Raw genomic sequence first — 14,954 nt, forward strand, 5'->3', positions numbered from 1 at the left:
CTTTTCGCCAAATAATTTTTAAAATGCAGTAATTCTCTGAATTGTTTTATGTGTTCAAAGTTCAACAGAGGTTAATTTTTCCTACTAAAATGACTTTCTAGATTTGCATCTCTTCCTTGTGGGTCACTACCATGAATTACAAGTCAGCCCAAGGAAAAACAGAGTAAATCAGTGTCTGAATGCACGAGTGTTCTGTTTGTTGAACTGAGCTCCGTAGTGAGAAATTTTATTGTAAAAAAAGTAAAAGAACTATTTTAAAGAGAAAATAAATATTTAAGGGTTCCATTTGGTTTCTGCAGTAGTCCTACCATTTCATAAATATTTATCAAAATATAGCTGACCATTGCTGGCTGTGGTGGTGCCCGCCTTTAATCTCAGTGCTCAGTAGGCAAAGACAGGCTCTGCGTCTGAGGCCAGTCTCCCCTACAGACAAGAGTTCTAGGACAGCCAGGGCTGCATAGGGTAACCCTGTCTCAAAAAACAAATTATGCAGTAATTAAATAAAAGTATGCCAATTAAAAAGTATGCGGATTGCTGAGAAGGCAGTCACGTGCTTATATGAGGTCTTCCTGCCTTTTAACCAATAGGAACAAAGTACAGAGCGCACATGGGGCCAAGTCAGAAGGGCTGGATGAAGGACTGACTACACCCCGGTTCTCTACACCATAGGCAGCGTGGTCCACGGCTTCCATCACCAGTAACTGCTGTGTCTCACGCAGCTCCAGCCCTGTGGCTTCTCTGCCTTTCTCTGTCTTCTCAGCATCCAGTGCTGCCTTGATTACCTGCGTTCTGACCCTGTCTTTCTTATATCTGAGTGAGTTCTGAGCTACCTTAGTTCTGACTACAGCTCAATTCTCTCAGATTATGGTGAAATTAGAAAGAGGTCAGTTATCTCAATACTTCCAAGGTGCAACATAAATATATTGAATTTTAAGTATCATTAATTGTTAATTACATAAATGAAACTCTTTAAATAAATCCTAATCAGATGTGTCACAAGAACATTTAATTAAAAAAAAACAGAAAGAGAAGGTTATTAGAAGGATTTTCTAGTCTATTATTTAGTAGTGACATTTCTATAAATATTTCAAGTTTTTTTCCCTTAGGATTGTTTTTGTTGAGATTTTTATTTAGGATTTCGATGACACACTATTACTACCTCCCAACCCTACTCATTTTCAGCTCACACAGGAACATCAGTATCAAATTGTGAAGTCTCTTTAACTGGAGAAATGCTATGTTAGGGCCACATTAGAAAAATATTCTGCGCTTGGGAGAGATGGCACAATGGGTAAAGCACTTGGTGTGCATGGTGAGGACTTTACTTCAAATCCCTAGAACCCAAGCAAACACCACGTGCAGTAGCACCGGCTGCCATCTCAGTGCTGGTTGGGGAGACAAGCTGAGGAATGAAGGCGGACACCCAAGCTTGTTCTCTGGTTGGGCCTGTGTCACAGCACATGTATATCCACACACACACACACACACACACAGAGAGAGAGAAACACATGAAACAAAACACTCAACCAAGACTGATTCTGTACTGACTTGCCAACTAAGTTGTCAGAGTGGAATGGTAGAATTCAGTGTATTTTATAAATCTTGGCACAGTTAATGAAAGATAAAAATGAAATTAGAATTATGATCTAGAAAGAACAGAAAATTGTCTTTGCTTTCTTTTCTTAATTTTTTACTCGTTCAAGACAAATATTTAACATGTACCTCAATTACCTATTGTATAAATATTTTCTACTTTATTGATGACTGGTGCATACTGATCAAGCTCTGAAGAATGGGAAATGATTTTTTAATAGGAAGGTTTATAAAATGATCTTTTATTGTTTCTCAAGTAACTTAAACATATGTGTACCCAATTGTTTTTTTATCTTCCTCAGTCTGACACAGGCAGGGCAGATGCTTTTAAGATTTATTTCCTTTTGTTTATAGAAGAGGAAGCAGACGGTCATTATTTGCTTAGCCTCCGAGTGGGGAGTGCTGTTCTGTGCACCTCTCCATAAAAACACTGCTGGAATCTATTCTGTTGACGCCTTTATTATACTGCAGCGTGGGGGTGGGGTGGGCGGGAGGTGGATCATAGCAAGGATTCAAATGGCTGAGTGAAATCTAAATACTTTTCACTACAGTATTTGTAAGTGGTTGCTATAAGCGCTTGCATCTGTAAACTCAAGTCCTGGTTCTTCCTGCAAAGGGAGGCATTGAGAGGAGAGACAAGGGGAGGTACATGCCTGTCTTCCTACCACTTGGAAGCAGAGGCTACTTAGTGAGGCTCTGACACATCGGCCCCCATATAAAACCAAAGTAAAAGGAAACACAAGAGGAAGGAAGATACGTTAGTGTCCCCACCCTTTCTACAAACTCTAGTTTTGGATCTATTGAAACAAATAAGTAAAATTATGAGTTTATAACAAACTTCTCAAAGTTTCAATCTACATCCACTCTGTTGAGTGTTTTTGACATGTTAGTATACTATTCTCTGATTATATTCTCTTCGTTACCTTGCAGTATTTTCTGATTTTACTGTTAGGAAAGTAAACAAAACATCTGCATTAGAAATGTCTTGCATTGTGAAATGTCAGTGCTTTAGGAAGTTAAACACTGAACACATTCAAGACTTTTTAGAGGTCTGAGATGGGCTCTTAGACCTGTCTTTTGCTGAGTGAATGTTCTTTGTGATCTGAGACATTCGAGTTTGCTGTCATTAATAACATGACATGTTCTCAAAGGCGAGGTTTTTGTAGCATAGTGTCATATTCCATAAATTCCATTTATTAAAGGGCTCCACACAAGACCGTTCTGGGACACACAGAACTCAGTGGCAGCTGAGCTTCACTGCTCTGTGTTGGTCTGCTCTGGCTTGTGATGTGTATTTGTTCTATGGTAATGAAAACTTAGGAAGAAAAGGGGAAAGAGGGTTATAGACACATCTATGGCTATTTTCATGATAACTGTAAGTGGATTTGAAGTCTTCTTTTGTTCTTGCCTCAAATTATTAGAAAATGTTTTTCCAGTGACTGTTTCTTTCTAGAGCAGCCCCCTCTTTCCTGGCAAAGGAGTCAGGAAGGTCACTGGATGAAACAAGGAGTAATATAAAAGAAATATTTAGTATACATGTAATCTGTGTATTTTTTTGAGAGTAAAAATTTGGGGAACTTGAATGGTCAATATTTTTTCTTATTTTCTACAATTTCCCCCTTTCCAATCATAAACAGCATCATATTGTAGCCCCCTTGGGTATACTAAAGTTACCATTTAGGAGTGGTGATAGTAGGAATAAGAGCAGCAGCAGCCCGCACCCCCAGCATCGCTATCCTAGCTGGCCTGCCTCTTTCATGCTGAGGTCCCAATATCTTTAAGAGATTTTTGTATTTTCCACATAACTTTCTATCCTCTCTTCTGGGCAGCCATGGTGGCTACTGATTTTCTGTTATTCAAGCGCATTGATTGCCAACTACCTAATAACAAGCCATGCTGTTTATTTTTAAATGCTCAAGAAAAATCAGCAAGAAAAGATTTCTCCTCCCCCTTCTCCTCCTCCTTCTCTTCCTTCTCCTTTTCCTTCTTCTACAGCTCCATCTCTTTGCTTTTCTCTTTCTGGACAGCTTCATCCTTTTTGGACAATGCCTTTTCAATAATCCCAATAGTTCTAAACTCTACTCCTCTGCCTGATGCTTAACTGCTAGTCTCTCCAAATCTCTGTCATTCTCTAGGACTACCCAGTACTAACTCCTGCCAGTTCTTCCATCTTATGCCTGAGTTAGGCTGCCCACTCAGCTGGGCCAATTCCATCTACAGGAAGGTACTTTTTACTTCACATTATACACGATCCCTTTCCCATTGTCTCCTCCTCTTCTAGGCAACATCCTCCAGTAGAACTCACTTACACAGGAAGAAAACCCAGCAAAGCCATCATGTTGGATTTTCCCCTACTGTAAGTACCTCTGTACCAAGTTGCTGTATTTAAGAGAAAGGTAGAGATTTCTCATTCCAATATTCAGGCTTGAGTCTTAGGGTCTTTGGAAAATAATATGGATTATGCTTACCCCCATGTAGCTCCAGATGAATGAGGCTCAGTTGTAATTTATTTATTAGGCTCTGTGCAAGTACTGGGGGATTACCCCTAATCTCTAACCCTAGGCTGGCTACTTCCCCAAATTCTTGCTGTTTGAATCTTTCTGGGTTACTTTGCTCCAGAAGTCTGGTGTCCTGGGGAGGCATTTCATTGGGACACATGATGATGTTGACCCCCAGCCCGGTGACTCAAACTCCACTTCTCTCTATTCTCCCCAGTAATAATTGGCTTTTGTCAGTTTTAAATTGGGCAGTAATGTGTGTACTACAAAGGCTGGTGCATGTGGGAAACTGCTCTTGGGGCAACCAGATCTTGGGGTACAAAATTTCGCATATGAATACAAGAAGTACCAGTCTATTCCCAACAGGCCTTTCTTTAATCTGCTCCTCTACCTCTTGGGTATGGGCCTACTTTAGTCAAGCAGGCTTTCATGGAACTGGAGGAGCTTTCGTGGGTGTCCTGGGAGGTGTTTACAGGCTTCCATTCCACCTTCTCCCCTCCAATTTCACTCACTCATCAACCCCCGCCTCCCCATCCTTCCAGGCTTCTGTCTGGCATTGGCTTTCAGGAAATTCAGCAATTTTCATTTTTCAGGACTTAATTATTTTCAAGATTATTAAATTATGCAGACTGCATGATGCTAATTATACCTTGAGTGCATGTCAAGAGAGGAGGCTAGGCTCTTGACTGAGGTGTGGCTGTGAGCTAGTATGCATGAAGCAGACATCTAGCAGCTAAAGAGTGAATCTCACTTGAAGACCTTCTCCCAGTGCTTCCTTATACCTTCTCACAGGCTACATATAATTTCTAGCACACATAGGAAATGAAAGATAGAAACATAAAAATTTCAAAGAAGACTTCAGATTAATATCAAGATGTTGCAGAGGTACTTCAAGATGTGTCAGGTTACCTGGGCTATCTGGGGTTCAGAGCCCAGCTTTGGCCCTTCCTTATTTCTACTTGGGTAACCTCTGATAAGTAGTTAAGGCTATATGTGCCTCAGTGGACTGCTTTTGAACACAAGGATAGCCAGTTCTGCTCATTGCATGGTGATTATCATAGAATTAAAATGATAAAATATAATAAACTTCTTGTCATCATGAGCATGAAATAATCATTCAGTAAATATTTAGTATTTATAAGAATTGAAGGCTAAGAGCATCAGGAATTATTCAAAATTAGATGATGTCTTCCCTGTCACATTGCTTTGAGAGTTCAGATCCAAAGACATTCCCTTCTTGAACTCATGATTCAACTCATGATTCATGATTCTTGAACTTTATTGATTCAAGAAGACTGGGAGTTGAGGGTATAACTTAAGTTATAGAGTTGCTTGCTTGTGTGAGGACCTGGATTTGATCCCTTGTGGTGTTTCTCTCCCCTGCCCCTGCCAAATATAACCAGCCAACCAACCAAAAAAAAAAAAAAAAAAAAAAAAAGCCCTCACATATCAATCAAACATTCAATCACTAGCAATGGAAATACTGTCGTTAAAATTCCAGGTTACCACACAGATGGAAAAAGTAGGCACATATGAGCCAAAGTTTCTCATGAAAATGTTCTCATCAATTTCTTCAACTAGAATCTAAAACCATGGCAGGTTAGGTGACTCTGTCTTTCCATTGTTCATGTGAACACCATGGCAGGTCATGTGACCAGGCATCACTGTTGTTCATGGGAAGGCTCTAAGCAAAGTCTAAGGGCCACTTCTGCCTTAAATGCCTTGGGCACATCTCTCCAACACCTCCATCCCGGGCTCTGTACTTGTCTTTATCACACCAATTCCACTCTTTCCTGTTTTTTCTTTCACTTGTTTTAAATTTCATTTAACTCATGGAAATCTGAGAGCTATTCAGTGTTTTGGGGGAGAACACGAGTTATAAGTGAACATATTAACATAAACAGTAACTTGTAAAATTACTTTCTGTTCTCTTGATTGATATTTCTCGAACTTGCTTCATGAAGTGCACCTTGATTTAAAAAATTTAAGCTATAAGGGACTTTCATCAGATAATGCAATTTTTGTTTTTTTTTTTTTTGGCTCCTGCATCTAGATGTCAAATCATTTTTTTAATACATTGTTGCAAGGTATTTTCCATTCCAGGAAATAAATGGTCTGCAGACATACATGAAGAACACATATACTAGCTATCAGATAGTTATCATATCAACACCTGTTGGGTGTTGCTTATGCAGTGTTAACAAATCCTTCTCAAGTCACGCTTGTTTGGGACTCTGGGCTGAGTAAAGGCCAGCAAGAATCAGAGATCATGGATAAAGAGAAAACAAGGCCCGGACTGAAAGTGCACAGACTCAATAATGCCTGAAGCTGGAGAAGGCCCCACTCGGTCAGACATCCAGCCTTTTCTGCACACATCATGAAGGAGGGTGAGAGACAAATCATTTACATGTACGCATGTCCTGTCCTCAGAAGCTCTATCCTCTGTTTCTCTAGGTGCCCCTGTCTCCCTCTATCCTCTGTTTCTGTAAGTGCCCCTGTCTCTCGTCTCTGGGTAATTGCATCTGCTGTCATGGAAGATGATTCGAGCACCTTCACTCTCAAGCTTGGTTTCTTCCCAAGCCCCAGAGACATGCCCCCATTTCCTGTTAGACATTCCTGAGTGATTCTACACACATTGCAAACTCATCCTAAATCAAGTCTCATTCTAGTCCCTTTGTGCTATTCTTTTGTGGTTACACAGCCATCTCTCAGCCTTTCCATGTATTATAGAAGCATCTAATGTCATGTTTCTCTTACCCACCCCCACAATACTGTAAGTTCCCTTAAGATAGGGCCCATTGTCTATTTTCTTATATTTCCTTGACAGTTTTCCAAATATGTCCTAAAAATGCAGAATACAATACCTGGGGTTGGGAGGGAATAGATCAATGCTTGCTGAACAAACGACCTTTCCTCTCTTATCCTCAAGAGACACCCACTCAGTATCCTGCCTCAGAAAGGCCATCAGGAATGGAATCTCGGGAAATCACTATAGAGTTTGGTTTTTCCTCTCCAGTCAGAGCTGCTAATGATAGTCTAAGATGCTGTTGTTGTCTGTCCCTCCTGTCATCCCTAATCCTATTCTAGGTCATCTCTTGTCTAAATTATGAAAGTAGCCTCCAGTCACCATGTTAGTAAGTGTACCTCATTACAGCCAGGCCCTAAGTGAGACACTGAGAATAAAACACCCAGAGCTTCAATTTTTCTTAAGGGTGAATTCAGGCACCTCTTTGCAGTCCTCGACTGGTACCCAATCTGTGTCTTTATACTCATTTTCATAACTTCACACCTTGAACTTTACACAGTGGCAACAGAAAATTGTTTCTGATGCCCTTTGCACTGTGCCTGAGCTCCACTCAGCATTGTCAAAGATTATAGCATAATCTTTCTATAGCCAGTTTGGGGTCAATTATTTGAGAAGCCTTCCCTCACCTCCTAGGTAGCCTAAATGTCATGGCTATAGTGTGTTTCCATAGCAACCAACATTTGCCATTAACATTAAAGTGAGAAGCTGTGGTTAGAATGTGAAATGTCCCCCATAGGCCCCAGTATGAATGCTAGTTCCCCAGAACAGGGTGGGGCTCAGCTGGAGGAAGCGGGTCACTTTGGGGTGTGCTTTGAGATATATTACCCCAATCTCATTTTTTGTCCCCTCTCTGCTTACTGAATGCAGTGTGACCAGAAATCTCAGCTCTTGAGTTATGGCTTTGTAGACATGATGTGCTATATCTGCTCAAACTGTAAGCTACATGAACCCCCACCCACTTCAGCTCCCCATTGTCATGTATTTGATCACAGTAACACTAGGAGATATAGGCGTTCATAATAATACTACAGTAAATAGAACAAGCTTCCATGATCCTTACTTCCAGATAAAACAAACAAAGACTATAGTCAACTCAATCTTTCAACTGTTTGATGGGAAAGCTTACAGCCAGTCCTGGTGACCACTAGATGATAATGGACATGGATACCCATTAGCCTTACACAATGATGGGAACACTAGGTGCTGATCTTATATTACTAAATGAAGACATATGGTGGATTTTAAATTATTTCCTTAATTTATCATTGCCTTAATTTTATATTGCCAGCTGCCAGGGAATATATGTGAATTACTTAATGCCTTCTGGACTGGCTTATGTCTCCTCAGTTGGAGAGTCTCTATTTTGTGGCACAGTGGTTGACGCTATCCTCCAAACAGAACACACACTTGCTCCATTCCATTCTGGCTTGCCCTCATCTCTTGAGAGTGCACACAAAGCACAGAGATAACCTAACATATTGCATGAAACACATTTTTTCTGGACTCATGCAGTTCTCTCATTAATCTGAAAGAAGCTAAGCTAAATCATAGTCAGAAAATTAGTCATTTATCACCTATAATATTTCCTTAAAAGTACTTTCCCTATAGGATAATGAGCCAATAAATCTAAAGATATATACATGAAAGGAAAGCGGCACAGCTTCATAGGTTTGGCTACTTTGTGGAGTCTTTTTCTTCCACCCTTAGTCTACCCTTTCAACTCCCTAACACTCTGGAGAGCAAAAAGGATGGAGGGGAAAGGGGGCAACATTATTGTTAGACTACTTCCTGCTGGCTAGGGGCTTATTCCTTGGGGAAAGTTTGATCTTAGCCATCAGGATATCCAATTTCTTCTTGTTGATTCTTCTTTGAGTATGAGGTTAACAAACTCAAAACAACTGCAACCAACCAAAAACCCACCACCAGCAACCTGGCCTCTAAGGACCCTAGCATTTATGCACCCTCTGAAGAGTCCCCAGAATTCCAAATGTCACACACTTGCAGAAATCATCTACAGTTAGAAAAAATCACACCTCTGCTAGAACAAAATGCAAATCATAGTCAGCTACTGTGAACAATCTGAAACAATTCAATATTCCACACTTGGGAGTAAAGTGAAAACATATTCCCATAATATTTCTGCGCTTTTAAAGAAACAAAAATTCTCACTACAGGTTTGGTTGTATTAATATTTGAAAAAAATAAACATAAACCTGAAATGAAATCTTTAAGGCTATTTCGCTTTAAGAAATAGACTTTTAAGTCTCTTCCTTCAAGAGAAACAGATTGGGACCTGACTTAGTTTATCTAAGTTGGTAACCTTTCATCCTACCAGATCTGCTTATAAAAATATCAATCTAGTTGACCTTTTTAAACAATGAACTCGCCTCCACTTTATAGTCTTGTACCTATATGGTGATGTATGAAACATGTGTCTCCCACACACTGTTTACCTGTTAGGAATTGTCTTAATCTGATCCTTTGTCTTAATTTGGCTCCCAAAAGCCCAGCTGACTTTGATTGGTAATGAAGAATTGCTGTACAGCCAATGGCTCGGCAGGAAGACAGAGGCAGGACCTTTAGATTACTTGAGCACGGGACTGAGGGAGAGAGGAAGAAGAGGAGAATCACAGTGACTCAGAGACAGAGGGATCAGATTTAAGAGCTGCAGAAGAGAAACCATCCAGCAATGTAGGTGGGAAGGGAATGCAGCCCTATGGGGGAGGGGGGCTCCCCAGAATGTAACAGGGCAGCAAAGATAAAAATATAGATTTAGAAGGTGTTAAGCCAGGAATACTGGAGGGGAGTGTATGCTAGCTTCGGGGAGATTTAAAAGTGCCTAGCCATTGAGCTAGTCATGGCATAGCAAAAGTAGTTGGCCAGTGTGCCTTTCATTTGTGAATCCAGAGCTTTTGGGCTGGTGCAACTCGAGGTGTGACCTGTTGGGAATATCAAGTGGTTTAACTAAATTTACCACTACATGCATTTACTGCGTATTGGCAGAGAAATTAGGTTTTAAAACAGTGTGTGGAACTTAATCAGCTCTGCTCATTGAGGAATCCCCACGGAAAACACATGGACGAGAGGAAGTTGCAGCATTTCACTGGTGGAGCAGGATTGAGGGACTAAAAACCCAGAGCAGGGTTATTACTTTTACATTGGAATTCTGGGGCTAGTTCCATTTCGAATTTAGTGACTTGGGACAGCCATTTTACCTTGATGGATCAATGTCACAAAGGGAATCCCTGTGTTTATTCAAATATCCATATGGTGGCTAGTTATACCTATAGCCTTGTTAGGCTCTCGAGGAGGGATGTCCTGCCTCTAAAGAATTCTTGTTTGTGATGATCAATGTTGTCTTAACTGTGTGACACCCAAAGGTACCTCCAGATCAGCATCGTCAGAGAGGCTCAGGGCAGGGACCTGCACAGATTGGCAACACAAAATCCCATCCAAGGACTCTCCCCAGACCCCAAGACCCCCAGATTTCCCCAGATGTCCCTTGAGAACTGTGAGTCTAGGATGATTTACCATCTAAAGAGGCTTCCATAAGCTGGCATGGAGCTCAGAGTGTGGTGTGGCATGCTGTTTATTCTGGTGAAATGTTCCCTAATCATTCCTTGGGATTGTGATGGGCCCTTTAGCATAGCTTTAATTGGCTCTCCTCTTCTCTGATTCCTCTACCTACTACTGCTGCCTCAAATTCTCCACTACTGTAGTCTAAAATGGGGCTTAAGGATATCAAAGAATCAGAAGCATATTTATATTTACAAGTTACATTATGTGTACTCACAGTCACACACATTAAGGGCACCAAGTAGGTTCTTTTTGATGCTTTAAATACCCCTTTAATATCCAAGTTGGCATGAATGAACAAAACGGGAGGCTGGAATTTTCACGACAATTGCAAAGAACAAATTATAAGAGTTTGCTAGGATCTGGGCTTGGAGTGGAGAGAGTGCAAGGGGGAAACAATAAACAAATGCAAAATTCACAAATGTAAACACAAAGAAGGCTTTGAATATTTGTATTTTAAATACACACTTGTTAGAATATTAAAAGCCAAATTCCAAATTTAATATGGAATGAAATCTACTAATGCAAATCTTAGGGCTCTGGGTATTACTCAGTGGTACAGCATTTGCCTAGCAATACATGACTCTCCCTAGATATTAACACACACTCATACACACACACACACACACACACACACACACACACACACACACACAGCTCACCATACCAAAAATCTTAAAAGACACTTAACAAACTTTGTCATCTCTCTAATTGATCTCTAATTGATCTACTTTCTAACAAACAAAATCAAGATACCAGTATTTGGGGGCTTTCCCACATTTATTTATACTGTAGTTACAAAAATAATTCTTTGTGTATTTTCACAGAGACTACTTAATACAAACTAAGCAAGATTCCCTAAAAAAATTTCTTTTTCCCCACAGAAAAGGGCAGATTCTGAAAACAACACAGGTATAGGCTCTCACATGGAGCTGGCCCAGGCGTGAGTTAAGACCTCTATGGCACTGGCAGAATTGAGGCCTCCATGGCTGGCACTCAATGCTGCTCTTCTCCACAAAGCTTTGTTTTGATGTCACTTGCTTCAATTACTAATTAGTAAGCAGAGGAAGAGGAGGCCTTAGGGTTAAAGGTGCCAAGAATAATTAGGAAGATGCCAGAAATCAATTTACCTATTTATCTTATACTGAGCCAATCATGTGACTGGGGCAAGTAAACTAGATTGATCCCTTTATGATTGTGAAAAAAAATGTATTATTTTCCATTTTCTGAAAATCAACATCTGGTAACAGACTCAGCCTTTCCTTAGGGAAATGTCCCTTTTCTGACTCTGGGACTGGGAGCCCAGGTTGTCTGGCTCAGCAAAATGCACATTGTGACTAGAGTCAAGTGGAGCCATGTTCAATCCGAGGCAGCTCCTTGGGGATCTTGATAGGATCTACCAGGGACAAGTCACCTGCTTTAAATGGAGGCCTGGTACTCCTGTCTCTAGCTTATGAGAGAACAGGCAGGCAATAGTCAGAAGAAAACCAAGTAGCCCAGGGAATTCTAACAGCCTGGCTAAAGACCATGGCTTCCACAAAATGAAGTCTGTGTGAGGACTTTCCAGCATGGGGGCCAATGAATTTCCTTTGGGCTCTAGCCAGTTTGAGAAGAATTGTCTGTCATTTGTAATCAGAATCTATACACTGAGAAAGAATGACTAAAGCCTATTACTAATTCTATGCAGTGCTCTCGGACTATGGGATAATTAAGACGGTAAATCAGGTTGGGGTGTGGCTCGATGTACAACACTTGCCTACATGCACAAGACCCCGAGTTCCATCACAGAACTGTGCAAAATAATTAGTATCAATCAAATAATGTAAAGTCAACCTAGGAGCCAAGTAACCTTACACCGTGGAGCTAACACTATGGCTGTCATCTCTGGCAAAAGGTGAGCCACGGCTGCTGCTTCTTCAAGTTCCCAAGGCACCCATTCATCTCTCCACACATCTCCCTGAGAATTAAACGTTACAGGGTCTTCACTCGAAACTCCGTAAAAACATAAATGTCAATGACAAAATCACTCTTCCAGTTAAGAGTGAGAATGTTCCATATTCAGACAGTTTTCAACATTAATAAAACCATCTGGCCTGAGTCTGAAGTTAATTATCTGCTTGCCAGTGAGGGGAGAGGGAAGAATAAGCAACCGTTTCAACTTGAGACGGACCTGCTTCCCTGGATGGAAGCCAAGGCTAGCCCACACATACTCGTTCAACCCAGCCAAACTTTTCATTTATAGTATTCACATGAATACCTTTGGAGGGACTTGGAAGGGCGAAGGGAGCGGGATGGGGGTGTGGAACCTAGAGTTTGAATAGCTGCTGAGGAAATATTCTGAACAGCACATAATTTAAATCAGAGACGGCATCCCTATATGAACGTTTTAATTTGCACAGATGCAGAAGAAATACTGAGAAGAAGAGAGCAGATGAAGTCTGTGTGTCTACTGAAAAAGTGCTATTCTAGAACATGCAAATTGAATGCACACTGACATGGAATTCTTTTTCCACATCTCATGGAAAACTGAACTGCAGCAAGAGACAACTGCAGCGTTGTAGACAAACTGGTTCTGCTCATGACTTCAATGGCTCCCAGTAAATGCTGTTCCATGGGAAAAAAAATCTCTGGTAGTTTTTAAGATAAGGTATCATGACTATTCATTACTGACAGATTACATCAAAAACATTTTGCGAGAATTTTCAAGTAGCAATGCAATGTGGACTGTGCAAGCAAAGGACACTCCAAGAGGAATTCGTAGAGGGAACATCCACGTGAACATTTACCTTCCACGGCTCTTTTGAAGAAGACTTTGCAGCTGCCGCAGGTCACTACCCCATAGTGACATCCAGAAGCCTCATCTCCACACACCAAGCAGATCTTGGAAGGTCTTGAGGATCCAGTAGAAACACTTCGTAAAGTAGAGCTGGGGAAAGAAATCAAGGTTTCAATAATGTCACTGTAATATCACATCTCCTGCCCTGGTCAGTGCATTCCAAATCGTCAACAGTCTTGGCCCCTTGAGTTTCATTCAGTTCACATGCTGAATCAGGAAAATGAAGGTAAAGACATGTCGACCACTGAAGTGATACCAAGTGGTAGGCATATAGGCTGGGGAGGCAGCTCAGTTGGTAAGGCACTCGCTGGACATTCAAGAAGCCTGGTGTTCAGATCTCCAGAACTCACATTAATGTAGAGCCTACCTGCAATCCCAGCACTCAGCAGCAGAGAAAGGCATGTTCAGAGCAACCTGGGCATGTACAAAACGGTAAGCTTTGGGTTCAGCAAGAAACGCTGCCAAGGAAAATGTGTGTGTGTATGTGTGTGTGTGTGTGTGTACATATACATATGCATACACACATATACGTGATGGAGAGTGATAGAGGAAGCCATGTGACACCAACTTGTGTCTTCCACATGAATGAGCACACATATGTGCACACACACACACACACACACTTATCTACACGTATGTGAACATGCATACACATATGAACACATAAGAAAAGAACAGTGTACAGTCAAATCAATTCTCAATACTGGGAGGTGAGAGGAGAAAAATCATCTGTGAACACATTCCTATTTTTGAGAGTATTTCAGACTCTATACCCATAGGATTTTAATAACATGTGTGCCTACACATAGGTTATACAGGGACAACACCAATAGTCATGCCAAAGGGAATGGGGGTGAATATCACCAGGCCTTAAACCTACACAGGATTGTTAGGGGGGCTGAGAGCAGGCGCAATTCTTCTTCCGGGAAGAGCTCACCAACACCAAATGATTATCCTTGACACCAAGCATGGAAGTACCATTATACAGACAGGGCCAGTTACATCTAGTAATATATGTATATAATATGTAATATATGTATGTAACAACAATTAATGAACAGAGAAACAATGAATTTAAGCAAGGAGAGGTAAGAAGGTTTGGAGGGGGGAAAGAGACAGGGTAATAATGTAATTATAATCTCAAAAATAAAAGAAAATTATTTAATATATTTATAAAACCCAAACTAAACTTTGGCTGATCGATTTTTTTTTGATAGATGTGTGGCATTTTTGGTTTTGGTATTGATGGTATTGTTTCAAATAAGTAGCAAAATGAATAATGATAACATGTTGAATATACATGTTACAGCAGGAATTGGGGGGGCTTTAAGTAATAATTTGCTTGTAATCTGTTTAAGAGGAACCTTCTCTAGATATTTTATACATTATTGGGTTAGTTGATGGTATATTCCAAACAAAATGCCTTCCACTCCCACGAGGAGCAGCAGCTAAGTTACAGCTTAGGTAGGTATGCACCGAGTAGGTAGAGATGCGCATTTTCTTTCATTGACGGTATGTTTTTACTGAATATTTGTCAATAAGTCCTCTGCAAAGTATCGAAGAAATAAATAGAAAATACTAGTTTCTGCCCCAAAGCTAGTGTGGACACAAATTGTCAGTGTTTGTGTTGCTACAGGGTAAGATG

The 14,954-nt window shown here is 40.7% G+C and overlaps 1 protein-coding gene across 4 annotated transcripts in view; it reads right to left on the reverse strand.

Moving 5' to 3' along the window:
* Nr3c2 (nuclear receptor subfamily 3 group C member 2) overlaps window positions 1-14,954 on the reverse strand; it is a 348,267-nt gene that overhangs the window by 148,432 nt on the left and 184,881 nt on the right. For all 4 annotated transcript variants that reach the window (XM_029480834.2, XM_029480832.2, XM_029480833.2 and 1 more), the window contains exon 3: window positions 13,260-13,399. In XM_029480834.2, the coding sequence (XP_029336694.1) occupies window positions 13,260-13,399 (140 nt within the window). The remainder of the gene's footprint in view (window positions 1-13,259; window positions 13,400-14,954) is intronic.

This window comes from Mus caroli, unplaced genomic scaffold (genome assembly GCF_978045245.1).
Source record: "Mus caroli unplaced genomic scaffold, Mus_caroli_1 scaffold_10, whole genome shotgun sequence".
In the NCBI taxonomy this organism is placed as follows: domain Eukaryota; kingdom Metazoa; phylum Chordata; class Mammalia; order Rodentia; family Muridae; genus Mus; species Mus caroli.